At 31.2% G+C, this 27425-nt stretch overlaps 1 protein-coding gene across 1 annotated transcript; it reads left to right on the plus strand.

Annotated features, from left to right (window-relative positions):
• The first annotated feature begins 189 nt into the window (after positions 1–189).
• Positions 190–27425, plus strand: LOC127277521 (frizzled-4). Its single transcript, XM_051298712.1, has 6 exons — positions 190–1007; positions 2683–2926; positions 3204–3450; positions 3565–3805; positions 17601–17794; positions 25599–27425. The coding sequence occupies exons 1-6, from the start codon at positions 811–813 to the stop codon at positions 26357–26359; spliced, it is 1884 nt and encodes a 627-aa protein (XP_051154669.1). The 5' UTR covers positions 190–810; the 3' UTR covers positions 26360–27425.

Here is a 27425-nt window from a genome sequence, read left to right on the forward strand (position 1 = left end):
TTTGAAAATTATTATTCTAAAATACCGTGTGTCGATAATTAAAATGTTGCCTTACAAAATATCATCAAAATTCTATATCTAAACTATCGGTAGAAAAAATCTAATGAAGCTTCAAAATTTCCCTGCCTGATGGCGCTGGAGTCGCAACGCCCAGGTGTTGTGTTTGTGTAAAGGTGGAATGCAATTATCAAAGTTAGGGGGCTGGGATACACGCGGGCTTTAAGGTCGAACGAAAGCTGCTGCTGCTGCTGCTGCTCTTCCAACTCAACTTCAGTATCTCGTGAATAGTCGTTGAGTGAAGAGGGCTTTAAATTTTTTTTTTACATTTGCACTCGATTCGTTATAATCATGTGTCGAGCTCACCTCGACCAATCACCACACATTTATTTAAATAAATATCTATTTCCTCCTCATCATCGTGATTCCCAAACGTAATCAAAAATTCATCTTCTTTTTATAATTCCCAATAACCGCGAATTTTTTTCTAAAGTTTTTTTGTTACAAAATTTTATTTCCATTTGAATGGACCTTTTTTTTTTACTTTGACGCACGTGTCTAGTTTCTACAATTGAAAAAAAAAGAAACTCGTTACAGCAAAAAAAAAAGTGAATTGAATACACAAGTGAATGTAAATTGTTTCGAAGAAATCAAAGTTGCCGCCGTACCGCGCCACTACCGACTAAAATATGTTAAATAGAATTTGTGCGTGAGTCGAAAACAACAGTGTTGAATAATAATCCCGCCAAAAAAAAGAGTGCATTTATGTGATTTTGATTTTTTCTTGAGGTTAGGATTTTTCGAAAAATCAAAATGTGGTGGTTAATAGTGTTAATGTCAGTGAGAACAATTTGGGGTGCACACGGTGCATGTGAACCAATTAGAATAGAAATGTGCCGGGGACTTGGTTATAATGTAACAGCAATGCCAAATTTAATTGGTCATGAAGTTCAGGGTGATGCTGAATTTACATTGCAGACATTTAGTCCCTTAATTCAATACGGATGCAGGTAATGTGATTTTTTATAACTTCTTTTTTTGCATATGTATTTTTTATTGTTTTAAGGAATTTTATGCAATTTTTAAAAATTTATTCTACCATATTTGATCCGACATTTTTAATTTTGAAAAACTAACATCAAATTCCTAATCAACAACCTTGAAAACCCTCAAGTAACAAGTTTTAAGAGAATTTGAACAATTTTCAAAAAAAAACTTGACGCCATTTTGTTTCTGCCATTTTGAATTTTGCAAAACAACATCGAATTCGTAATCAGCGATCCCAAAAACCCCCGAATAACAAAATTCAAGCGAATTTGGACAATTTTCGAAAAAAAATTGACGCCATTTTGATTCCGCCATTTTGAATTTTGAAAATCAGACCTTGGATTCGTAATCTGCGATTTCAAAAACTCCCGAGTAACTGATTTTAATCAATTTCATGTAATTTGTAAAAATTTAATTCGCCATATTGCATCCGCCATTTTGAATTTTGAAAAACTAACTTCGAATTCGTAATCAGCGAGCCCAAAAACCCCCCGAATAGAGATTTTCAAGCAAATTTGAAAGATTTAAAAAAAAATTTCCGCCATATTGGATCCGCCATTTTGAATTATGTAAAACCGATGGCATATTCGTAAAAAGCGACCCCTAAAACACACAAATTTTTAACAATTTCATGCAATTTTTAAAAATTTAGTCTGCCATTCTGAGGTTGCCATTTTGAATTTTGAAAAACAAACATCGAATTTGTAATCAACGACTCCAAAAACCCTCGGAGTAATATTACGAATAAGTGAAATCATTGTTTTTGTTTTTACAATTTCTAAAACTTTCTTAGAACACATCGGCGCACATGTCTGCTTTATAAATGACATTTTAAGAACGCCTCGTGTTCCATAAATTGTTTTTAGAATACCAGACATAGTATTATAAATATAAAATGTTTTTTTAACAGACATAAGAAAATTTTTAAAAATAAAAATGATATGTTTTTCATACAACGAACTCTCTCAATTGAAAATCGTAATTTTTTTATGCAAATAATCAGTATTTTGCAATTTTCCCTCTCATATTACATTTTCACGTAAAAATAGTAAGGAGAAGAAATGAAGTTTATAAAATTCTGAGTAATTTACAAATATAGAACCATTTAGCTTAAAAATTGTCCGTGATGTGCTATTTGGAAAAAACACTTTTTTCCTTGATTTTCGAAAAAAGGGTCAAATTTGAAAGACGGTATCTTGGAAACTATTAGAGCTATGACCTTCTATTTTTTTGCAAATTCTCCAGAATTTCGTCAGCTATAACTTTTCAATTGGCCATTTTTTCGAAAATTGATTAGGAAAAGCGTAAAACTCGCTAAACTAAAACGTACCGGTTTTTTGTTTAAAAAAACCGGGTTTTTTCCGATAAGCATATCTCGGACAATTTTTAACCTAACGAGTTCGGGTTCTTTCTTCAAATTATTCAAAATTTTACACACTTTCCTTCTTCTTCTTACTTTTTGCGTAAAAATACAATGGAAGGTATTAAATTACAAATTTCCAAAACATTTTTTTTTATCAAAGTTACTTTTTCTTCTACTGATATAAATAACATTTTTTGTTTTTCTTCTACTGATATAAATAATATTGTTTCTTTTTCTTCTACTGATGTAAATAATATTTTTTGTTTTATTTTCAGCGCTCAATTACATCTGTTTTTGTGTTCTGTTTACGTTCCAATGTGCACGGAAAAAGTACCATCACCAATTGGACCATGCCGTGGACTTTGTGAACAAGTTCGTGCCCGTTGCTATCCAGTACTTCAAGGTTTTGGTTTTCCTTGGCCAGCGGCTTTAAATTGTTCCAAATTTCCACCGCAAAATAATCATCAACACATGTGTATGGAGGGACCCGGTGAACCTGGACCTGCGATTCCCATTCAGGTAACTAATTTTTTTTATGTCTCAGCTGCTCGTTAATTCTTCTTTAGCGATAAAATCAATTCCTAACAAGAAGATCTTGTTTTTAAAGAAGACTGTGGAAAAAATTTTTTCTTAAATGAAAAAAAAAAGAATATTGATAGTAGAAAATGAAAAATAGTGGCCCTGCTTTTTTTTGCGATAAATTTAGAACTGAACCGTAGTTAAGAATACATTTCCATGACCCTCATACATCAGGAGTTACTTAATGAAGCGGCTCTCTTTCTCTCTTCTTCCGTAGACGATTGGAGCCGGCAATGGACCTTGGGGTTGTTCGTGGTACGCCAAATCGGGTCTCTACATCTTTTTGAATCGCTCGGGGAGATGTGCGGCCGCTTGCGATGCCGATATTCTTTGGTCACAAAGGGATAAGAAAATCGCCGAGGCATGGACCGCAGCATTTGCAACCGTTTGCCTTTTCTCAGTTGCCGTGGCAATATTCACTGCATTAAAACCACGAAAACAATACGGAACTACAAATACAGCCGGTAAGTTTCAAATTTGTATAATACAAAATCTTAATTACAGAATTACATAAATACAGAATTTTAGTTTTTTGGTAAAAATTTTGAATTAGGAAAAAATTTTTTTTTGATTTGCAGAGAAAGCCATAACTTGTTTGGCCGTATGCCATGCGGTTGTCGCTGTTGGTTACGTGATTCGATTAGCTGCTGGACGAGTAGCTGTCGCGTGCACACAGGCAATTCCTTTGCACTCTCATCAAGATCAAGTGATCATTGCACAACATCAACAGCAATATCTCACTCAAGACGGTCTGGACAATCCGTACTGTGCAATTGTGTTTTTGATGCTCTACTATTTTGGCGGTGCTGCGAGTGTTTGGTGAGTAAATTTTTTTTGATATTTAGTACTAGGAAATGAAATGGATGATGCTGATCACTATACTACTGAAGATTTTGAAAATAGAAGCCAAAAAAATTATAAGGGTACTGATCATTATACTGAAGATTTTAGAAACTGGAACCCAAAAATTTTGGGGGTACTGATCATTATACTACTGAAGATTTAATTAGAACCCTTTGGAAAAGGGGATACTGCTCACTATACTACTGAAGATTTTGAAATTAAAACCTAAAAATTATAAGGGTACTGATCATTATACTACTGAAGATTTTGATCATAAAATTAATTCTAAGCCAAAAATTTTTGTTAGTACAACAAACTGATTTTGCTCCAAAGTTTAGTCTGCATATACAGAAACTGATTCTAATCCAAAAAAAATGCTGTTGGTAAAGAAACAAATTTTGATTCCAAAAACAGAAAATTAATTTCAAAAAATCTGTTTCGTAAACCAACAGCAGAATTTGAATAAGAATCAGTTTCTTTAGCATAATTAATCTTCACATCAAAATCAGTCTAGAAACAAAATCACTTTCTAATTTTTTTAGTCCCATTAATTTTTAACAAAAATTTTAGAATTAGAACCAAAAAATTTCAATCAAAATCACTTTCCCTTAAGCTTGTTACCATCGAGTTAATAAGTATGTCGGTATAATTTAATTATTTTCCGCTCATATCCGTAACGGATTTATTTACTCACGCCTTTAAAATTAAGAAACAAGGTTAATTTTCAGATGTTTGTTTTTGTTTTCGCTGTTTTTTTTATGAAACCAGAGGTAATAAAGTAGCGTTGTTGAGGATTATGCTGCATGCTTCTTTTGCATTTATATATATATGTGGAGTACAAATACAAGGTATATTATAACGAAGAAAAAAGGGCGTACCGTGTGTATTATTTTTTGCTCGCCTCCTGTATTCTGCATCCTAGTATATATATATATATCGGAGCAACACAGAATGTTGGGTCATAATTTACATCCAAAGAGCCGATAAACATCGCGCCCTGCGGACACGAAGCCATGGTCCATGGACCCCTATAGGCACTCCCAAGCATTGTCCTCTTCCTTAACTCTTTCCCTCTCTCCCCATTTTCTGATTCCTCGCTTCTCCCTACCTCTTTTACCTTTCGAGAACCAGATACTCTCCTTGTTTACTTCCATCCAATATTTTTTCCTCTCTCTCGTTTGCTATTTTTTTTCGAGGCTCTTACTTTTTTTTGTCTCTCTTCTTTGCCTTCTTTAACCTCTTATACAGTCACCTGGGTATTTTTAAGTATCCAAGATTCGAAATCTGTACAATATGAGAGGGAAAGAGAAATTTAAACTCTGCCCTTTTGGGAATGTAAAAAAAGTCATCTTGTTAGCATGAGGCAAAAAAAAATCCGTATGTGTTTAAACAGAAACGTCTTTGTTTTAGCATATCGAATTTCTAGTTGGATTTTCAGTTCAAAATTGGAGGAATCGAAAAAGAGCATTATTTAAATAACAGTAGAAGAAAAAGTAATTACTATGAAAAAATTAGTATTTTTAGACGCTGTAACTTGTAATCACCAATTTGAAAATAAACTCTAAATTAGAATCCTAAAGTTTTATCACGTTCTGTAAAATTATTATCTGCTATCGCATTTGTACATTGCGTAAAACACTACTGCGCATCCTTCTTCTTCTTTTTAAATGACTTTAGGCCTAGCCGAGTCATCCATACACTTAGAATACTATCGCACATGTGTTATTGCTGGCTATTGCGCAGCCTCAGAATGCGTAGAACACTTCTGCGCATATGTACATTGCGCAGAACACCACGGCGCAATTGTACCCTGCGCACAGTATTTCTGCTCATCCAGGACATGCGCACACTACTTCCAAGCAATAAAAAACATTATTTTTCATTAAATTTCCCATAAATACAACAATTTATAACTTAAAATTCGAAAAAAATTTAATTCTAATTGAAAATTTCTTTTATTTTCCAAAACAAATTGTTTTTTTTTCCAAATTATCAAAATATAAATCAACTACAATTACGTTCTGTAAATTTTTTTAAAATATTTTAGCGTAAAATTTAGTGATTAGAAAAAAAAGGCGTATAAAATTTGTGACAAGCTTTCTTCCCTTCTCGTATATCTCACGCCCTATATGTCGGAATGCGATTGACTCCATGCATATATATCTGGCAACAAGGTTCCTAGAGTATCTCTCTCACACAGGTTGCTTGCTCTCTAACGGGTGTTCCTTACCTTAATTTACCAACCCTAAAAAAATTATAATTATCAAAAATCATTTCCAATCTAAAAAGATGTAACAAGGTTGCCGTTTTTTGATTGCGAAATGAAGGCGCAGTAACAAGTGAGACAATTTGCGTTACGTATGTGTGTAATGGAAAAGCAAAGTTAAATTTTATAGAGTAAATTGAAGTAGATATATATATATATATAAACGTAAATCAGTGCTTGTATAATTTTATGTTTGCTGGAAGCGTACAATTACCCAAGAAAAAAAAGAGAGAAAGAGAGAGAATCGTTCATCCACCTTTCTTGTATGTTGAGGGACCACCCGTTAGAAGCGCTAAGATGAGCCTCTCAACATAAACGGAATGGGTTGAAGGAAAGGGGAACAAGAGGTGAATCAGGATGGGGAGTCAAAGGCTCGTTAGCGGCACGAGGGGAGTCAAAACACTGTTGCCAGATTGTTATCCCTACTCTTTTTGCATTTCAATGTAAATTCCCTCACAAAATGCAACATCGCGATTGCATGCTTATATATATAGAGGTAGGCAGAGGGATATCTTTCGATTAATCCCGCCACGGGACACAACCAAACGAGAATCAAGTTGTTTTTCTTTTTAAAATAGAAAAAGAAATCACTTTTTGCTGTATGGGATTTTATATACGTAAATAACTGATTATCATCCAAATTGTTTTCAATTGCAGAATTTGATTTTAGAGCAAAAAGTGATTTTGGAAAAGGATTTTCATCCAAAGATTAATTTTTGTACGGAAACTGATTCTGGTACAGAAGCTATTGGTATAGAGATAGTAATTTTTAGGGATTGATTTTAGTTGAAAAATTGTTGGTACAGAAACTGATTTTGAATCGAAGGGTAATTTTCGAACAGAAACGGATTAATGTCACCGAATTGTTGTTGGTACGAAAATAGATTTTGATCCAAATGTTAATTTTCATTTAGCGAAACAAATTTTGGTTCAAAAATTATTGATACAGAAAGTTATTTTAATTGAAGATTTCTAATCAAAAAATTGTTGCACCCAAACTGATTTTCCTCTAAAATTTAGTTATCCTACACGAAATTAAAATTCTGTTTGGCAAAAGATTGGGTTAAAAAAACTGATTTTGCCTCTAAAATTTAATTCAGCTTTTAAAAAGTGTCGCAGAAAGTGTTTCTAACTCAAAAAAAAAATTGTTGTTCCTTTATAACCGGATTCCAAAAACTTGTTCACATACAGAAAGAGATACAATCCAAAATCTTGTTTCTCGTATACAGAAACAGATTCTAATCAAAAAATATCTTTCTCATAAAGAAACAAATTCTGATGAATAATTTGCAAAAATTTCCAAATAGATTATTGCTCTACCTTCATTATACATTATAGATTATAGACATACAGGCATCAGGAGTGATTTGTTTGTTTTTCAAACTCGTTTTAGAGGAAGGCCGCCGCCTCCTCCTCGCCCGCACACATTTTCGGTCCATAGACACCGCAAGTATTAATAGCATTTTGCCTGATATCTGTCGAGGGTAAAATATAATAATTGATGGGTAGAGAGAGAGAAAAGAGTTTAGAAAAATAATTCTCCCTTTCTTTCTCTCTTTAGCAAATAATTCTTTATTCTTGCCCTATGAAATTATCTCAAAATACCATATTCAATTTAGAACACATAAATGTCAAATATTAAATGATTTCGTAATTGATTGTGATTTAAAAGAGTGTCACTTCTTTGTGTGTAAATAAAACAGAACTTGGGCATAATAATTTAACTTAATTCACCCATCGTTTGACTCTTTAAACGCTGATCCATTTCTTTAGTGGTACTATTAAGATGACATGGCTCATAATTTATTCCTTAGACATTTTGAATTACTTCTATGTTTGCTAAATATATATAGAAAAGAGAGAGAGAGAGAGAGAAGGAGAGTTTTATTGAAATCTATTCCAGTGAACGAGTTACACAAACAATGCCTATTGTTTGAAATTCCTAGTATTTCAGATTTCCAATAACTAACATCCAAAGTTATATTGCCTACAAAGTCTGCAAGTTTCCTTTACCTTCTTTCTCTCTTCTACTTTATCTCATCTTCTTCTTCTTGAGAGAATTTCTCTTCTCTCGTCTTGAGAACAAGGTATATATATATATTGAAGAAAAAGATGAACAACAAGTCGAAAAGGCGGCCAGCATGCTGATCCATCATCTCTCTTCGCGAAGCCGACTGTGCGCGCATAGTCTCGGGGGGCCCTTCATGATGCATAAGAGAGCCAATTTTCAGGGACTTATCTCTCTCTCTTTCTTTTTCTCTCTTTCCTTTCGACTCATGCCTCCGGACTTTGTGTATAGGCTCTTGGTTATACATATAGGGATCATGCAAATGTCGGACGGAAATGATTAAAACTCGAAAACCAGTCTCGAGGTTTAAAAAGATATATAAAACTGATGGATGCGGTATATATATATCGGATTTGTGCGAGAGCGAGTCTTTGGAGTTTAATTGATTTGAATCTTTAACCAGATGAAAAGTTGTAGCACAACTGTTATAAGATTCTATATTAATTCAACACGCAGAGATATGGGTTCTATATATATATATATATGTAGAAAGATAATTTGACCAATTTATCATTTTATTTCCAATATCCTAGACTTGTAATTAATAGTAAAGGATAGAAAAAAGGAATGAAAGTAAAATGAACAAGAAATAGGAACCTGTTTTTTGAAATATATTCTATTTTTTCGGATTTATAATTGGAGGTTTTCTTTTCGTATTATGATGAGTTGAAATATTAAATGTACTGCGCGGCTGTAGAATGTTTAAAAAGGCATTGCGCAGCTGTATTTTTAGTAAAAGACGTGTGTATGATGAGTAGAAGACTGTCGCATAGGTTTCGAATGTCTAAAATAACATTGCGCAGCCTTGTACAATGCGTAGAAGGTTACTGCGCAGTCTCAGAATGCGTAGAACAGCACCGCGCATCTGTACACTGCGCAAAACACTATTGCGCATACTTACACTGCGTAGACTACTATAACGCATGTGTAAAAAGGTATTGCGCAACCTCAGAATGCGTAGAAAACTTCTGCGCTTCAGTACACTGCGTAAAATACTATCGCGCATGTGTAGAAGGCTATTGCGCAGCCTCAGAATGCGTAGAACACTTCTGCCCATCTGTACATTGTGTAAAACACTTCTACGGATATGTACACTGCGTAGAACACTACAGCGCATTTGTACACTGCGCACAATACTTCTGCTCATCCAGGACATGCGCACAATACTTCAAAGCAATCAAAAACGTCATTTTTCATTAAATTTACCCTAAATACAACAATTTATAACCTAAAAATTGAAAAAAATCCAATTCTAATTAAAATTTTTTTTTATTTCCCAAAAAATTATCAAAATATAAATCAAATATAATGGAAATTATTGGATGTAAGATTTCAACGTTGAGTTTTGAATATAACAAATTTCTTTTTGAACCATTGGAAACATGTAGAATAATAAAAGTAATAAAAAAAATGATGATAATGATGCGTGTGCCAAGGTGACTCTGCTTGTCAGAAATGGAGGTGGTCCAATGGTTAAGGAAAAGATGGAAAGGGGGGTTAGGTGGGGGAGGGGGATATATAACGACTCGCTAACTAACAAAACAAACACGAAGTGGCTAGGTACCCCTCTCTCATCTCATCTCGCCTGATTATATACCCCGGAGCGACGACGTGGTATATACGACGAACCGCGCTGGGGTTGCATTTATTTTAATTTTTTTTTTTTTGATTTTTTATTTTTAAACCATCTTCTTCTCTCGTTTTCCTTTCTACCTGGTTGGAAGATAAGGCCGACTAAAATGATGTTTTGAAAAAAAAATAATTCGTTTTTTAAGACTAACTCATGGATTGTATATTGCTTCAAGTGTAGAGCTGGTATTTTGTTATTGTTAGAAATTTAAAAAAATTTTAAAATAGATTCAAACTAGTTTCAAAATAGGTTCAAAATAGTTTCAAACTAGTTTCAAAATAGGTTCAAAATAGTTTCAAACTAGTTTCAAAATAGGTTCAAAATAGTTTCAAACCAGTTTCAAAATAGTTTCAAACCAGTTTCGAAATAAGTTCAAAATACGTTCAAAATAATTTCATACTATTTTCAAAATAGGTTCAACATAGTTTAAACTACTTTCAAAATAGGTTCAATATAGTTTAAACTAGTTTCAAAATAGGTTCAAACTATTTTCAAACTAGTTTCAAAATAGTTTTAAACTAGTTTGAAAATAGGTTCAAACTAGTTTCAAAATATGTTGAAAATAGTTTTAAACTAGTTTCATTATTATTTGATAATAAAAATAATAAAAAGTTTTATACTTTTTTTTCCAACAATAAAATGAATATATTTAAAAATTCCAATTTCTTTTTAACCTCCAAAAGACGTTCGAGAGGGACATATTTTGCATAATTGGAAATGAAAATACTGCGAAATCATATATATACATATATATATATATATATATATATATATATATATATATATATACATAGATACATATGTACGCAAATACGATGATCCCTATTTTGCAAATTGGCCATGAATACCAAAAAGTCTTTGCGCAAATAAAAAAGAAAAGAAGAAAAAGAAAAGAAAGAAAAAAAAAGAAAAACTGTCACCCCAAAAAGGAAGTATGCCAGACAGATGCATTTTTGCAGATCTTTTAAATTCGCGCACATGGTCCTAATTAGAAGATTTTTCGAGTAAAAATTTCCGGAATAAATATATTTTCAGTTTAAATGTAAAACAGAAAAAAAATAAAATAAAATAAAAAGCAGAATTACACAAAAAAACGGATTCAAAAATTTGAATAGAAATAGAAAATTCTAAATATAAAAAAAATTTTGATTCAAAAATGCAAATAGAAATAAAAAATTCTATATTTTAAAAAATAAATTTGGGTTTAAAAATCCAAATAGAAATGAAAAAATTCTAAATACAAAAAAAATAAAAAAAAATAATGAAAAAGGAATCAAAAATTCTCACATGTGACAATAAGCGGAAGTTTCTAAAAAGTTAAAAAAAAAAACTATGAAGAAAAATGAAAATAATACAAGAGACACCTGCCAGGCAAAAAAAGCGACAAACAATATATATATATATATATATATATATATATATGTATAACATCTGGCTCTATACGTTTCATCTGCTTTGCGTTCCGAGTGATTGACAATAGTGATTAAAAACCAAGACACGGACTGTTAACGAAAACATCGAGTTTGCAAATTTACAATCTGTCAAAACAAAAAAATATAGAATTAAAAAGACATTTTTTTTGAGCCTTCAGCAGAGAAAACAAGATTTTTTTTTTTTTTTATCGAAAGGAGAGATAAATTATGAAAGCTAATTAAAGACAGAGTTGTTCGGAATCCAAAGCGCTAAAGTGTTTTAGAGAAAGAACAGAAATAGAGGATGAGAAATTTTTTTGATGTGATGCAGCAAAAGATGACAAATGATTTTCTCGATGAATTTCAACGTGAAAAGAGAGAATATTAAATTAAAAAAAAAAAAAAATTTCCAAGAAGTATGTAATTAAATAAATTTTCGATTATATTTTGACTTTCTTTGACCAAATTTTACCTACTTTGACCAAAATTGACCTATATTGGACCTATGTTGACCAATTTTTACCTTTTTTGACAAAAATTGACCTATATTGAACCTACTTTGACCAATTTTGACCTATATTGTACCTACGGTGGCCAATTTTTACCTATCTTGACCAATTTTGACCTATATTGAACCTATGTTGAGCAATTTCTACCTACTGTGACCAAATTTGACCTAGTCTGACGAAATTTGACCTATTTTTACCTACTATGACCTACTTTAACCAAAATTACCTATGTTGGACTATTTTTACTTATATCGACCTAAGTTGACATATTTTAACCTAATTTGACCTATTTTGGAGAAATTTGACCTACTTGAACCAAATTTGACCTATGTTGGCCTATTTTCACCCTATATTGTAACTACATTAAAACTAATATAAACCTATACCTAATTTATTTCTACCCCATTTGACCTATTTTTGACTTACTGTTGACCTTTTTAGACCTAAATACTTTTGTATACCTACTTTTACCCTATTTAGACCTACTTTTACCTTTTTTTCAAAAAAAAAAAAACTGAAATTTTCGATCTACTATAGGAAATTTTGAGACAATAACATTATGTCCGTTACACAATAGTCTGTATAACCCCTCCTCCCCCACTCGCCCTGTAAGGGAATGAGTTTTTTTCTGATTCTTCCCGGATTGTTGTATATGTACGCGAGGGGGAAGAATTGCAAAAAACTCTCTCTCTCTCTCGTCAAGTCGACGAATCACTCTCCTCCCCCCCTCTCTCTGTCTCTCTCGTAATTCACGATGAATGAAGTGACTCACAACAACAACACAGGGATAAAAATGTTGGCTCGTGTGTGCAGAGGAGTTTCATAGGCGAGAATCTCTGCCGCGTTGAGTAAAGTGAGTGAGTGGATTGAGTGAGTTAGAAAGAGAGAGAACTATATCCCTTCACGTTCAAGGCCAATCTCGTTCGCATTTCTCGTTGTTGAGCGCAGAGAGAGAGAGAGAGAGAGGAACGCTGATAAAAAGACAACCCTAACGAGGCGTTAACACCTCAAGGAATTCTCAACATATATATATTTATATAATGAGAGAAAGAGAGAGAGAAGCCTTTTCATCGAGGAGAAGATTTCTATCGCTCATCGAGTCTCACAAAGAAATACTTGTTTAACTCGCAATTCGATTTATCATGAAGAAGAAATTATATTACTAACGAAACGAGAGAGAGAAAGAGAGAGTTGAATACAATCCTCTCATTGCTGTGGTTTCATATTTCAAACTATAAAGAATGTTTTTGATTCGTCAATTAATGCGCTTGTCCAAGAGTTTTTTAAAAATGGCTGCCACAATTCCAAACAGCTGATTATGCCTCATATTTAAGGAGAAATTGACGAAAACTACTTTTTTTCTTTATAAATATATTAATTTAATAAGTTAATATTATTATAATTATAATTAATTATTATTTAATATAATTAATAAATAATAATAATAATAATAATATAACTAGTTTTTTATAATAATTAGTTATAGTATACTTTATAGTTATAGTTAGTACTATAATAGTACTATAATTAGTTATAGTACATAAAAAATTAATTTTATTATTATTATTATTATAGATAATTTTTCCTTTTTTCAAAAAAAATACTGTTCACAACTGAATAAAATGGTTTCAATAAATTGTAACGGGAATTTAAAATAAAAATATTAACCACATAATCAGCAAAAAAAAAAAATATTTTCAATTTGTATTTATTATATATATACAAATTTTAAGTGCGAGGTGCTAAGCGCGTTTTATTATATATTATTTATATTTTTCTTTGCTGTTTATTTTTTTTGCATTCAATTTTTTTTTTTTTTTTTTTTTCTTTTGTGAACTTGGGAAATCGTGAAGTGGGTGCGAGACGAGACCCAGAAGCGATGATGAGACAGGACTACCGGATTCCAGAATCGACTTTGAAACACAAATAACATGAAATGAGCAAACAACTACCAACTCTCTCGCGTCGTCTCTCAGTCAGCAAACTGTTCTCTTCTTTTGCCTCTGGTCGAATACATTTTTACCGTGTTTCAGAAAAATAAATATCTGTACAATTGAAAAAGTTGGACTGAGTTGTTGAAAGATTTTTTTTTTTTTTTAATATACAAATTTGGTTTGTCAAAAGAAAATTAATAAATAATAATCATTATTATTAAATTAATAAGTAATAATAATTATTATTAAATTAACAAATAATAATTGTCATTAAATTAATAAGTAATAATAATTATTAAATTAGTACCTAAATAATAATAATTATTATTTTCCTAGTAATATTTATTGATTATTTATTTATTAAATAAATAAATTTATTTATTAAGGCCAGTACCACAAAGTAGTTTTAAAGGCTACTTCTACAATACACTTTGAGAAATTACGATTTTCAGAAATTTAAGGTTGGTTTCCATTGTCCCCACTTGCCATTATTTTCGTCAACTACCGCACACTGCTCTAGTAAACATTTAGTGACTTTATTGTTAAAATTAAAAGTTACTATAAAGTTACTAAATTTTTACTAGAGCAGGGTGCGGTAGTTGACGAGAATTATGACAAATGGCGAGTGGTGACAATGGAAACCAACCTTAATACTTCCTTTAAGGCCGATTCTGCAATGTAGTTTTTAAAGTCAATTGTACAATCTATTTTTAAAATCTGCCTTTACGAAAATTTATTTATTATTTTTATTTATTTATTATTTTTTTTCTTTATTATTATTATTATTATTATTTATATTTTATTTTTTTAAGGCCGATTCTACAATGCACTTTTTAAAAACAATCGCAAAATGTATTTTTAACGTCTGCCTCTACAAACATTTATTTAATAACATTATTTACTAATTATTATTTTCTTTATTATTAATTATTTTCTTAAAGTCCGATTCTGCAATGTAGTTGTACAATGTATTTTTAAAATCTGCGCGCGCATCCAGTTTATGGTGGGGATAACCAATTTTCGATTGGTCATTATCCCCACTCTTTTTAAATAAAACGCAGTGTTCTCTAAAAAAAACGATGAAAAAAATTAATATCTATTTTTTTCAATACAAAGTTACAAATTTAAAAGAAGAAAGAAAAAAATTAACTGAAATTTCAAGGAGACAATTTAATTTCCCTTTAACAGGCTTGTTACCAGAACCGACTTGTAATTAATAATTGCAAAAAATAATTCAACTCCTGGAAGAATATATAAAAGTATATATAAATAATGTAGCAATGCTTTGCATGCGTGATAGCGCCCAACCAATTTTTTTTCATCATTATTATTATTATTATTATTATATCTTGAGGCTCGATCACTCAACGAGAAAATTACCCCAAGAATGATTGGTCGATGAGATTATTGGCAAAAGAGGACCAATAATTAGAGACAAATTATCGTGAGTGTTTGTTTTACTCACTGGCTTGGATAAAAATGCAGGTGTGTGTGTTTTTTTTTTTTTTGGTTAACTATGGACGCTCACTTTTTCTCCCCTTCTTTTTTTCTACTCCATGGGAAACATTAAACTCTTCGTACAATAATAATAATAAGTGTATTTTTCGAAGAAAAACTATTATTTTTTACGGCAATAAATTCCGCACTGGTTTTTTTAAAAGCAAAATTCCAAAGAAGTATAATAAATAAAAAATAATACACACTTTCTTTTTAATTAATAAAATATTTTCAATTGTAGACGGACCATTATAGTCTTCGGACTATAAGAAAATATTTTCCATTGTAGAGAGACCTTTATAGTTTTGTCGGAATATAAGAAAATATTTTCCATTGTAGAGAGACCTTTATAGTTTTGTCGGAATATAAGAAAATATTTTCAATTGTAAATGGACCATTATAGTTTTCGATTAATAACAAAATATCGTCTATTGTATATCGGACCATTACAGTCTTCGGACTATAAGAAAATATTTTCAATTGTAGACGGACCATTACAGTTTTTGGTTTATAACAAAATATTGTCAATTGTAGACGAACCATTATAATTTTCGGACAATTTAAAACTGATTCTACAATATGTAATTATGTTCCATTGCAATGTATTAGTAAATTGTTAAGCGTATAGTGTTTATTTTCTATACCATTGTGGAATTGGCCTAATCCGAGATGTGCAGTAGTTTTATTTAACATTCACGCATGCGCAGTGGTGTTGTACGCATGTTACACATGCGCAGTAACGTAATATGGTATTTACGCATGCGCAACAGTGTTGTACATGCGCAGTGGGGTAATATGACATTTACGCATGCGCAGTACTGTTATGCGATGTTAATACATGCGCAGTAGAGTTATACACGTCCTATGCATGCGCAAAAATGTAATAAGACACCTATAAACGAAAAAATAATGCAAAAATCAAATTTGCTAACAGAATATAAAAATAGGTCGTACGCTACATTGTTTGAGATAGAACATTTTTTTTAACGGGTATAAATATTGCTTTTTGGGTCGTATATATATATATATATATTGTTTTTCTCCTTCCTTTTTTCTCTTTTCTCTTCTTGGGATTGCAATTTGGTTAACGAGAGAGGTAAAGGAATGGGAATACGTACATATATAATTATACAATCATGAGTTTGGGTCCAGAGAGTGAATTCCCCAGTATCCAAGAGTGCTTCTCTTCTTCTTCGTCTTCTTTTCTTCTTCTCACTCCTCATACCTCTCTCTACTTCTCCCTCCTCTGTTTTTCAAGGCGACCCTGAACTTTCTCAGGTACTTAAAACAGGCCCAAACTCACGACTGTGTTTGTGAGTCTTTCAAAGAGAGAGAGAGAGAGAGAGAGAGAGACGAAGCAATCTTTCGAAAAAGAAAGAGTTAGAGAACGACGAAGACTGGAACTTATAGAACGTACTTCTTTGCGTTTGCATGTCCTCTTCGACGCGACCGGTTTGCTGGTTTTAGGTTTCATCGAAATTGTACGCGACGATTCTCGCACGCCGGGAGCCTTTTAAAATAATTATTTGTTAAAAGAAAGCCACATTTTTCTTTGTCACGATTCAAACAAGGAGAGAAGAGTGAGGGGGGAGGAGGGGTTAACCCCCCACTTTTTATTTTGGTCCTCTAATTATTATTATTATTATTATTATTATTATTATTTTTACTATTATTTTTATTATTATTTTATTGCTATTATTGTTATTGTAATAATAATAATAATAACAACAACAACATATTATTGTAAACAGACAATTATTGTTTTCGGACAATTGAAAACCAATTCTACAATAAATTAATTTAGAATACAATTGCAAATTATGTCAATTGAATTGTTATAAGTAGCGTTTTGTAGTATAAACAATTGTAGAATTGGCCTAAGACTTACAAATATTTGTAATGGTCTTTCAACAATACAAAAAAAAATTAGTTTTTAGTGGAAAATAATTTTTATTCTTTTCATTTTTTTTATCTATTTATTAAATTTGCGCATTTTCGATGTATTGTAGACGGACAATAATTGTTTTCAAACAATTTAAAACCGTTTCTACAATGGATTAATATTATATACAATTGCAAATTGCGTCAAATTTAAATTTGTTATGAGTAGCGTTTGCATTGTAGACGATTGTAGAAATGGCCTAAGACTTACGTAATCGTGTAAGGGTCTTTCTACAATGCAAAAAAAAAAATTTTTTTTTTTCTATTTCTAAGTGAAGTTAAATCTAAAGATTGTTAAATTGGCCTAAAACTTACGCAATCATCCGCGAAAGGGTCTTTTTACAATGCAAAAAAAAATCGTCACGAAAAAAGGGGCAATAAGGGTAAATATAGAATTTTTTACGAGTAGCGTTTTTGCATTATAGACAATTGTGGAATAAAGCCTAAGATTTAAGGTCTTTCTACAATGCAAAAAAAATTTTTAAAAAAAAATTTTTTTTTCTTCTATTTTTAGGTGGGTGGTAATTTGTGCATGGTGGTGTATTGTTGCAAGAAAATGGACAAAATCACCGGACAATTGTAAAGAAAATGGATTTGGCCTACAACATGGATTTTCAACTGTGGGTTCAGTTGCTGCTTGGGGACTTCCGGCTGCACATACAATTGCTGTTTTAGTAACAAGAGACGTTGACGCTGATGAACTCAGTGGTAAGTGTTGCCATAAATAAATAAATAATTATTATTATTTTTATTATTATTACTATTATTATTATTATTATTATTCCCTATGAAAAATTGACTACTGGCGCAGTACTGGTACCAGAATCGCGCCAGTACTCCTCCAGTAGTCAATTTTTAATAGGGTTATTCTAAACCAATTAATATTTTAATAATTTTTTTTTTTTCAAATTGACTTGAATATTACGAAAGAAGTGTGATTAAAAGAAAAGAAGATGAAAAAAAAATGAAAATAATATTTCCGTGGAACAAGCTCGAGAGAAATGTGAAGGAGCCTCTCCTCGAAGGTTTCTCAGTTAGGTCTCGTTATGCTGCTTGGTTTATGAGACTGATGTCCATTGGCGTAGTTATGTTTGAGTGTTGTCTTTGGTAAAAAAAAAGTGCAAAATGTCTTTAATTTTAGATGCGAAAAAAAACAAATAATAATTGTTTTAAAAAAAAAATTTATTAAAAAAAAGAAAAAATTTTTTGAATTTTAGAATTCTAAAAAAAGAAAAAATTTTAAAATTCCAAAAAGAAAGAGAAGAATTTAAAAATCATAAACTTTTGAAAATAATGTAAATTTTCTCGAAAAATTTATTTATATTCCCATTTGTTATACAATTCTATCTTAAAAACAATTATTATTATTCTCTCTCTCTCTCAGTGTTCATGTGCGGCTCTAATCTTAGAAATGTTTGGAATAATATAGATTGTTTATCTTTTACTATCTAAATTTACGCTTGAATTGATAGATATATACATATATAGATATACATCTCTCTCTCTCTATCTTGATAGTGTTCATTTGATGTTTCAATCTATTCACTTCACTATATCTTTTGAAAAGTTGGGATTTTTTTTTCTGTTTTCATTATTGTACGCGCTCCGATTTATATCTCTTTAAATAAACAAAAATACACTTGAAAAAAGATCAACTATTATTGACGTGTGTTTACGTTATTCAAAAAAAAAAAAAAAAAAAAAAATGAAGAGCAAGAAAACTACAATTTACTGTAAAATTAAATATATTTAAAAAAAATTGAATTTTTATTTAAAATATTTTTTAAAAAAATATAGAAGAAAAAAAGTATACATAATCGATAGGGAAAAAAACAATTTTGTTTTCTTAGAAGAGAACATTTTTACATGAGTAACGTTTAATTTTAAGAAAAAAACAGTTGATTTTTAAAAAATTTCCTCAATTTTCGATTAGCGGTTTAAATTTTCTTTAAATCTGATGCCAAATTCGTAATCAGCGACCCCAAAAACCCCCGAGCAGTGATTTTCAATCGAATTTGAGCGATTTTGAAAAAAAATTTCCACCATATTGGATCCGCCATTTTGAATTTTGAAAATCTGTTACCAAATTCGTAATCAGCGACCCCTAAAACCCCCGGGTAACTAGTTTCAAGCAAATCCAATGAATTTTCAAAAATCCGCTCACCATATTGGATCCGCCATTTTGAATTTTGGAAATGCAATACCAAATTCGTAATCGGCGACCCAAACAACCCCCGGAGTAGGGATTTTCAATCGAATTTGAGCGATTTTGAAAAAGACTTTTCTCCATATTGGATCCGCCATTTTGAATTTTTAAAAACATAAGGCTAAAAATAATGTGGACTTAAGGCCCAAAAAGTAAATTTCTGAATTTAGTAGAAAATTACAATTTTGTTCCCTAAGACATAAATATATATATACATAGTAATTTGAGGCCTCATTGCAAAAATATAGGGCCCAATTTTTTTGGGGGCCTTAGGGACTCAAAATCTTTTTCAATTTAGATCAAATTTTTATTTATTAATAAAATAAGGCCCAATTTTGAAAGAGACTTAGTTTAGTAAATTTTTGTAATACATAAAATATAAAGCCTAATAAGGTGGGATTTTGGGGCCCAAATTTTTTTTTTTGGGACTTATAGTACAAAATTTCTTTTGGAACAAAAACAGTTTATTTTTTACAAAAAAAAAAAATAATTTGTACCGTAAATCCCAAAAATAAATTTTATAATTATAAATATTTCTTTATATATTGGGACTTAGGACCCAAAATTTTTGGGACTTAAAAGTTTTTTTTTGAACTTACTGTTTAAAATTTTTTTTTTTTAAAGATAACCGTTTATATACAAACGTTTTTTTTCCAAAAAAAATTTTGTACTGTAAGTCCCAAAATTTTTGGGTCCTATGTCCCAATATTTATTTTTTTTTAATATATTAGAATCAAATCAAACGGAATTTTGTAGGTGGGGAAGAAATATTTTTCAAGATTTAATAATAATAAATAAAAAAAAAAAAAAAAAATTACTGTCGGTGAATAAGTAGGAGAGGGGGTATATAGTTGGATGTCGGAAAAGATGAAAGTAACCGATTCTACATATATATATATATATAAAGACCTAAGGAATCCTTTGGAGACTTTTCAAGTCCGAATTTCTTCGAGTTAACCACACGACGGTTGATTATGCTAATACGAAACGAGAGCTCTGTTTATAATGCTGCCGGATAACTTTTATATATATATATATATATATGTATGTGTGTGTGTTAGTATCGCGCGCGGAACGCAAGAAACGCAAAACTATATATATATATATAAGATTAGCATCTTGGAATTGAAACGCACGCCTTTTCCATAGTACAAAAGAACGTTTTTACCATTTGCGACTTTTAAAGCAACTTTCTGCAAATGGCCGACAATTTTCATTATCTTTTTTTACCCTAGAAGCATATCTGTTTCAAAGTAGAATTTTTTTGTTAAAATTATTCTCTCAACATGTGAATATTATTATTATTATTATTAAATTTGTACTTTAGCGAATACAATGTAGGGGAAAAAAAACTATTCTTGGAATTATGCGAACATAACAATTTAGAAGTCGATGATGGTTACATTTTGGATTGGGGAATTTTGAAATAGGCATTAAAAAAAATTCCAGTTATTAATACAGGGAAAGAAGCGAACATAATCTTAAAAATTCCAATTAAAAGTGAGGTAGCGAACATAACCTTAAAAAATTTTTTATTAGAAGTCAAATAGCGAATATAACCTCAAAATTCTATTTACAAGTCAAGTAGCGAACATAACCTCAAAAATTCAAATTACAAATTAAGAAGCGAGCATAACCTTATATTTAAGATGATAGTTATTACGATAATAATAATAATAATAATAATAATAAAAATAATGGTAACAATTAAAATTATTATAATATAATAATAATAATTATAATAATAATTATTATTATTATCATACATAACCTGAAAAGTGAGGACGATAACATAACCTCTAACCTTATATCTAACTATTATTTATAATAATTATAACAGAGGTCAAGATAAACGTTAAACTAAACATAACCTCAAAAAATGTATGTCAAAAATACATGTAATTTCATTAAAAAAAAAATGGTTATACGTTTTCTAAACTTGCAGGTTCAACAAACGAGAAATTATAAACATGAGTTTCCGCGTTATTTTTGTTTTTTTTCTTATTTATTTTTTTTTTTTTTTTGAAACGAACATAACCATCAAGATTGTAAATTTTAAAGAATGCAAAAAGTTGTTTTCCTCTTGTATATCTGTATATATGCATGTGTTTAATTTTTTTTTGGTATATGAACAAAAACATAACCTCTATTTTTTCTTACTCTCCCCTTCTCTCTCTCTCTCTCACTCTTGTTGTACATTGACATTAACTTACAATATAAAAGCCGGACAGATTGGTATTTGAAATACTTGATAATAAAAAGTTGTCAGTCAACAATGATGCGTTTCAGGCACGCGACGACTTGTTCTCTTCCTCCTTTACGCTCTTCGATCCGTTACCCCCTCACCCCCCTCTCTCTCACTCCTTCCTCTACTCTATTACTCAAATTTCATTGGTTAACATTTTTTTTTCTCTCTTTCTCACATTTCTCTCTCTCTCTATCTCATGATAATTATCTTACGAATTTCGATTTTCTGTTGAGGTTATGTTATGTGAAGAATTTCAAAACTTTGATACAAACATGTCGAGTATTCCAACAATCGCGTGCCATTCATTCAGTGTCTTGATATTTTCGCACGCGTTGTCAGTTTGTTAAATGATCTTGACACAATTATATAAATGCGAGGGTGAAGAGAAATTGTGGCTTAATGGTTCTTTTTTCGTTTTTTTTTAGTAATAATATAATAATAATAATAATAATAAATAATAATAAAAATTATATTAATAATAATAACATAATTTTTTTACAATTATTCAAAAAAAATTCTAACATAACCTCAAAATTTACGATTATATAAGTCAAGTGGCCTCACTGGGTTAAGAGACTAAAATCGGCAAACATATAACCTCAACAATATGTATCAAATGACGATTATATCTTCCGAAATACAAAGTTGATAGGTTCCAGGGTGAACATAACTTTAAAAACAAAAAGAAAAAAATAACGAAAACCGAAAAAAAGTCAAACATAACCTCAAAAGTAAGTCAAGATTTCGATCAAGTAGTAATTTCAAAAGGTAAAATTAAAAGTCAAAAACATAGTTCTAAAAACGAACATAACCTTTAAAACTTTAATATAGATTTATTTTCTCGTTAGGTAAATTAAAAAAATAAAAAAAATTGTTATTTTCAATCTCAACAATTACAACTTTTGAATCTCGGGGCAGTTATAATCACAAGATACAGAGAGAAATAAAAGGGGGTTAAGGGGGACGGGGTGGGGGGTGGGAGTTCATTTCGTTGGCCTCGACTTTACCGGTATCTTTGTAGTCATCTTGTTTCGTGAAACACGAGTGCTCAATGAGATCAGACCTGGTTCGAATATATATATATATAAAAGAAAGGCCCCTCCCTCCCCCCTTATAGTATAGTGGAACTTTGCGAACGCATACTAACTTGTACCCGCAGCCTCTCTCTCTCTCTTTCTTCTTTGGTATATATCTACACGTTCTCATCTAAATTGCTTCTCATTTTCTCTTCTTCTTTACAACTATGCTCCCACTCCTCCTTCACCCCCTTGAAGAATCTTTCTTGACCCTTCCTTTGCTTTCCCCCTTCTGTAACCCCCCTTCCACCTTTTTCTCCCTTCCATTCCGCGAGCCTCAACCTCGGTCTTTGGATGCTGCATCCCTATGGCCCCCATCGTCTTTTTCTTCTTCTTCTTTTTTCCTCTACTTATAAGAACTGAAGCCCTCGAGTAGGTCGATCACCTTCGAAAGGTGTTGAAAGGTTATTTTGTACAATATCCCCCTTTCGGTTTTTACCACAGAAAAATTCTTTTGGCGAAAATAATATAAATTTTTTTATTGGAGGTTTTTTTTTAAACACATTGCTTGTTTCATTGTTATTTACTTTAATTTTACGTAGTAAAAATATTGGAAAGTTGAAATTTTATTTTAAAAAAACAATTGTTTATTCTCGAAATATGATTGAAAAAGTTGTGATTTTGAAAATTAGTGTTTGTATATTGTTATTGCGCAGTTATAAAGTTGAAATGTACTTAATGCGCAGCTATAGATACCATAGAGATCTACTGCGCAGCCATAGATACTATACAGATCTACTGCGCAGCCATATATGCTATGGAGATCTACTGCGCAGCTACAGATGCGCAGCTATAGATACTATACGGATCTACTGCGCAGTCGTAGTTTGTAATATCATAACTGTCATACAGAACTACTAGGCAGTCATAATCGTACTGATCTACTGCGCAGGTAATTAATTCCGCGCAGATCTATTGCGCATCCATAGAAGTTCTACATTGATCTATTGCGCATTCATAATGTTTCTATACTTTTACTGCACAGCAAAAAGATAACAAACCAATTTTTAATATTGAAATAAAAACCAAAAAATAAATGTACTTCTACAATTCATTTTTTATTATGTCTCTAAAATTTTTTTAACAAGAAAAAATTAATAATTTAATTTATATATTATTCTTTTTGAACAAAAAGGAAAAATTTAATAAACTGCGGCATTGTATTCAAAAAATACATTGGGCACAAAATTTACTTCGCTATCGTTAAATCCACCTTCCCTTACTTCCTCTCCCCCTACATCCATGAATGATCAGGCCTTTGTTCCGGGAGAGTATTTAATGTCCCCATCGTATTGCAAGTGTCTTTTCCCGTGTGTATATGTTTTTAATGGGCATTCGGCGCGGGAATCGTCTTTTATTATCAAAAAAAAAACAAAAATAAATAAAGGACACATTTTTTTTTACACGGGTGCTACTTGCGGCTGCCCTTATAATTCTCATGCAAAAAGGGTCTTCGTATATGTATACGAAAGGCACGTTGTCGTGAACGAGCCGCTAAACGCATTCTACGTCTTATGTATATTCCCTCGTGGGTTCTTCTCATTTCTTTTTTTTTTTTACTACACTTTGAAACCACCACAAGGGTCGGGAGCAGGGAAAAGAACCTTGAAAGATTTGCATAGGCCTCGGATTTACGCGCTCTAGCCGCGCGAACCTCGTCTTTCTATTGCGGTTATGTGCTTTGATTTTTTGTTGTTTTTGTTTTTCTCTTTATTCGTTTGAAAAATATAAAAGCCAAAGTATTACCTATTTCGGTAAAAGGTGTACGAGTCGTATAGATTTTACGATGCAGAAGAGTTGTTTTTATTTTTATATTTTCGTATACCATTTATATGTACATATTGTGCGCAACCATAAATATCAAATGTGTCTAGGTTGAGGCCATAAAGTTTAAATATGTCTAGTGCGCAGCCATAAAGTTCAAATATGTCTAATGCGCAGCCATAGAGTTCAAATATGTCTAATGCGCAGCTTTAATGTTCAGAAATTTCTACTGCGCAGCTAATTAGTCTTTATTGTTTTATATATTCTTCAAGTTGGGATCTACTGCGCAGATTTTGGTTTTATTTATTCCTTGCTATAAAGCGGTAAATGATATTAGGATCTACTGCGCAGGTATTGTTTTTGTTTATTTCTTGCTTTATAGCCATAGATGCTATTAGGATCTACTGCGCAGGTTTTGGTTTCGTTTATTTCTTACTACGCAGCGATAAATTTTTTTTGGATCTATTGCGCAACTTTTGTTTTACTATATTTTGATACAATGTGACTACAACAATTATGTTTGAATGTACTCTACACCGTTAGATAATATTTCAATATTTTTGATATTTTGATTTCGATAATTTCGATATTTGGATCTACTGCGCAATCGAAGACGACATTTTGATCCATCATTTTGATCGCAATAGTCAGAGAAAAAAATTTTTGTCACAAAAATACAGAAAATTTAAAATATTTGTCAAAAAAATTTTTTTTTCAAATACACGTAAATTACGAAAAAGATCTATACGATATTTTCGGTTGCGCGGTAGATCTATATTGCGATTATGATTACGCGATTAAATATATATAGCTTCCACGGCTGCGCAGTAGATCTCTAAAGAATTTATAGCTGAAAAATAGATCTTCTTAGTCTCCATGGCTGCGCAGTAGATCTGTGTGGTTTCTATCGATGCGCATTAGATATGTATGACATCTATGGCTGCGCAGTAGATCTCCATAGTATATACGTCTGCGCAGTGTATCTGTATGACATCTACGGCTGCGCAGTAGATCTGTATAACACTTAAGTCTGCGCAGTAGGTTATTACATCATAAATAACACCCAATTAATGTATTTTAGTGCAAAATTTTCAATTTCCCCTAACTCCAAACCAACTAATTAAAATAAAATTTCGCTAAGAACAAAGTTACTCACATTTTCATTGCCCATCTATCTAATATAAAAAAATAATTGTTCTCCAATATTTATTGTTACAGGTAGCTGTTTTGTTGGACAACAAAGTACACGATCACTACTGGTCCTTGTGCTTGCTCCTCAATTTGTCTATCTAACATTGGGTTCAACATTTTTCCTCGTTGGAACTGCCGCCCTTCTATTTCCCCGTCCCTCAGTGAGTCCAAGTCAAGTACTAAAACAACTTCAGCCTAACACACTAATTAGAAATCAACGCGATGGCGCTAAATCACCCGCAGAACTCTATAAACGTCAAAAGAAACTTATCATTCGAATTGGTGCCTTTATTTGTTTCTATGGTCTTGTTATGATTTGCCTGACTTGTACAATTTTCTACGAATGGTGGGGAAGAGATTCATGGCTTAGAGCACCGGAACCATCAAAAGCGCCTAAAGTCACGTCAAAACCACTACTACAAGTGTTTATTTTACGTATTATCGTTTTTCTTGGAGCGGGAATGATTTCAGCCGCATGGATATGGTGGCCAAATGCAATAAGTGTTTGGCGACGTTTTCCACCGTGTAAACAACCACCACATAAATGTCATCCACATCCACATTCACATCCACATCAAGTGCAAGTGCCCGTTGTCAGATGTTACAGTACTGGTTCCACTACTCCCACTCCTCATCAGTTGCATCATTTGGGACGTCTATCCCCACCGCAGCATCCATTGCTTCATCAGCATCCAATTGTCATCAATAGTCAACAATTGCCACACAGAAATCATAAGAAACATCGGAAACATCGAAAACATCATAGTGGAAGTGAGACACGTGTTTGAGATAAAAAAAAAAAATTGTTTAATTTCAGATCTCATAGAGAGAGAAGACTCAAAAAAATTTTTGGAAAATTTTTGACTAAAGAGGCCCCTGAGGGGTTCTTGAGCCATCACTGGACTTCTCTGATTGGCCAATCACGTACGTGCCTCTGTGATTGATGCACTTTTTTTAAATGCGTTTACTATGAATAAATTTTAGTTTGAGCTTAAGGGAAAAAATATATAATTTTCGACACTAGGGTCGAAAATTGGTATTTTATCGCCATTTTTCATTCACAGTGCCAATGTAAATATTATTTTCTATTATCGTAATTTGTACTATATTTATATTATATTGAAACGAGACTTTTCTTATAAATTCAAATTCAATTATTTGAAAAAAAATAAAATTCAAAAATTTTTTTTTGAAAATTCAAAATTTTTTTGAATTAAATTAAAATAATTATTTTTTTGGAAAAAGTAAACAAATTTGGTAAAAATTGAATGCTCTATAAAATAGAGGAAAAATTTTTTTTTTTCAAAAATTTAAGAAAAATTATTTTTTTGTTAAAATAATAATTGAATTTTTCAAGACTGTATATATATATTAACTATAATAATTATAATAATATTACTGAATATTATAGTATTAAGTGTATATCTGTATATATTTATTATTTTTGAAAAAAAAAATTTAATTTTTTTTTTTAACTTTTTTGAGATAATCGAAAATTTTTTTTTTAAAAAAGAAAATTTTCATTCTGTATCAAAGTCTGCACAGCAGGCAAGTATTTATGAAGGTATAAAGAGACCCAATCTTATAAATATATATATATATATAAATTGTAATTGAATCCTGATTGTAATTCGATACACACTATATGGAGAGAAATTTTGCATTTAATGCGGTGTGGTCTCTTTCATCTTTTATTATAGGACTATTATAAACGACAAAAATTATTTTTTAAAAAAAAGAATTTTTTTAAATTGTATTTATAAAAAAATTTATACATTTTACAATTTAATAAAGAAGAAAAAATTGTCACGCATAGCGTTTGGCAGATTTTCTGAATAGTCAGAGAAAAATAAT

Source organism: Leptopilina boulardi, unplaced genomic scaffold (assembly GCF_019393585.1).
Source record: "Leptopilina boulardi isolate dan_hultmark-lab unplaced genomic scaffold, ZJU_Lbou_2.1 LbouV2_169, whole genome shotgun sequence".
NCBI classification, from domain to species: Eukaryota; Metazoa; Arthropoda; class Insecta; order Hymenoptera; family Figitidae; genus Leptopilina; species Leptopilina boulardi.

Excerpts from the sequence above, each read along its gene's own strand:
- LOC127277521 (XM_051298712.1), top strand. The coding sequence starts at position 811 with ATGTGGTGGTTAATAGTGTTAATGTCAGTGAGAACAATTTGGGGTGCA. Across the intron at positions 1,008-2,682 it reads TTAATTCAATACGGATGCAG|CGCTCAATTACATCTGTTTT; the intron begins GTAATGTGATTT and ends TTTTATTTTCAG. Across the intron at positions 17,795-25,598 it reads TGACGCTGATGAACTCAGTG|GTAGCTGTTTTGTTGGACAA; the intron begins GTAAGTGTTGCC and ends TTATTGTTACAG.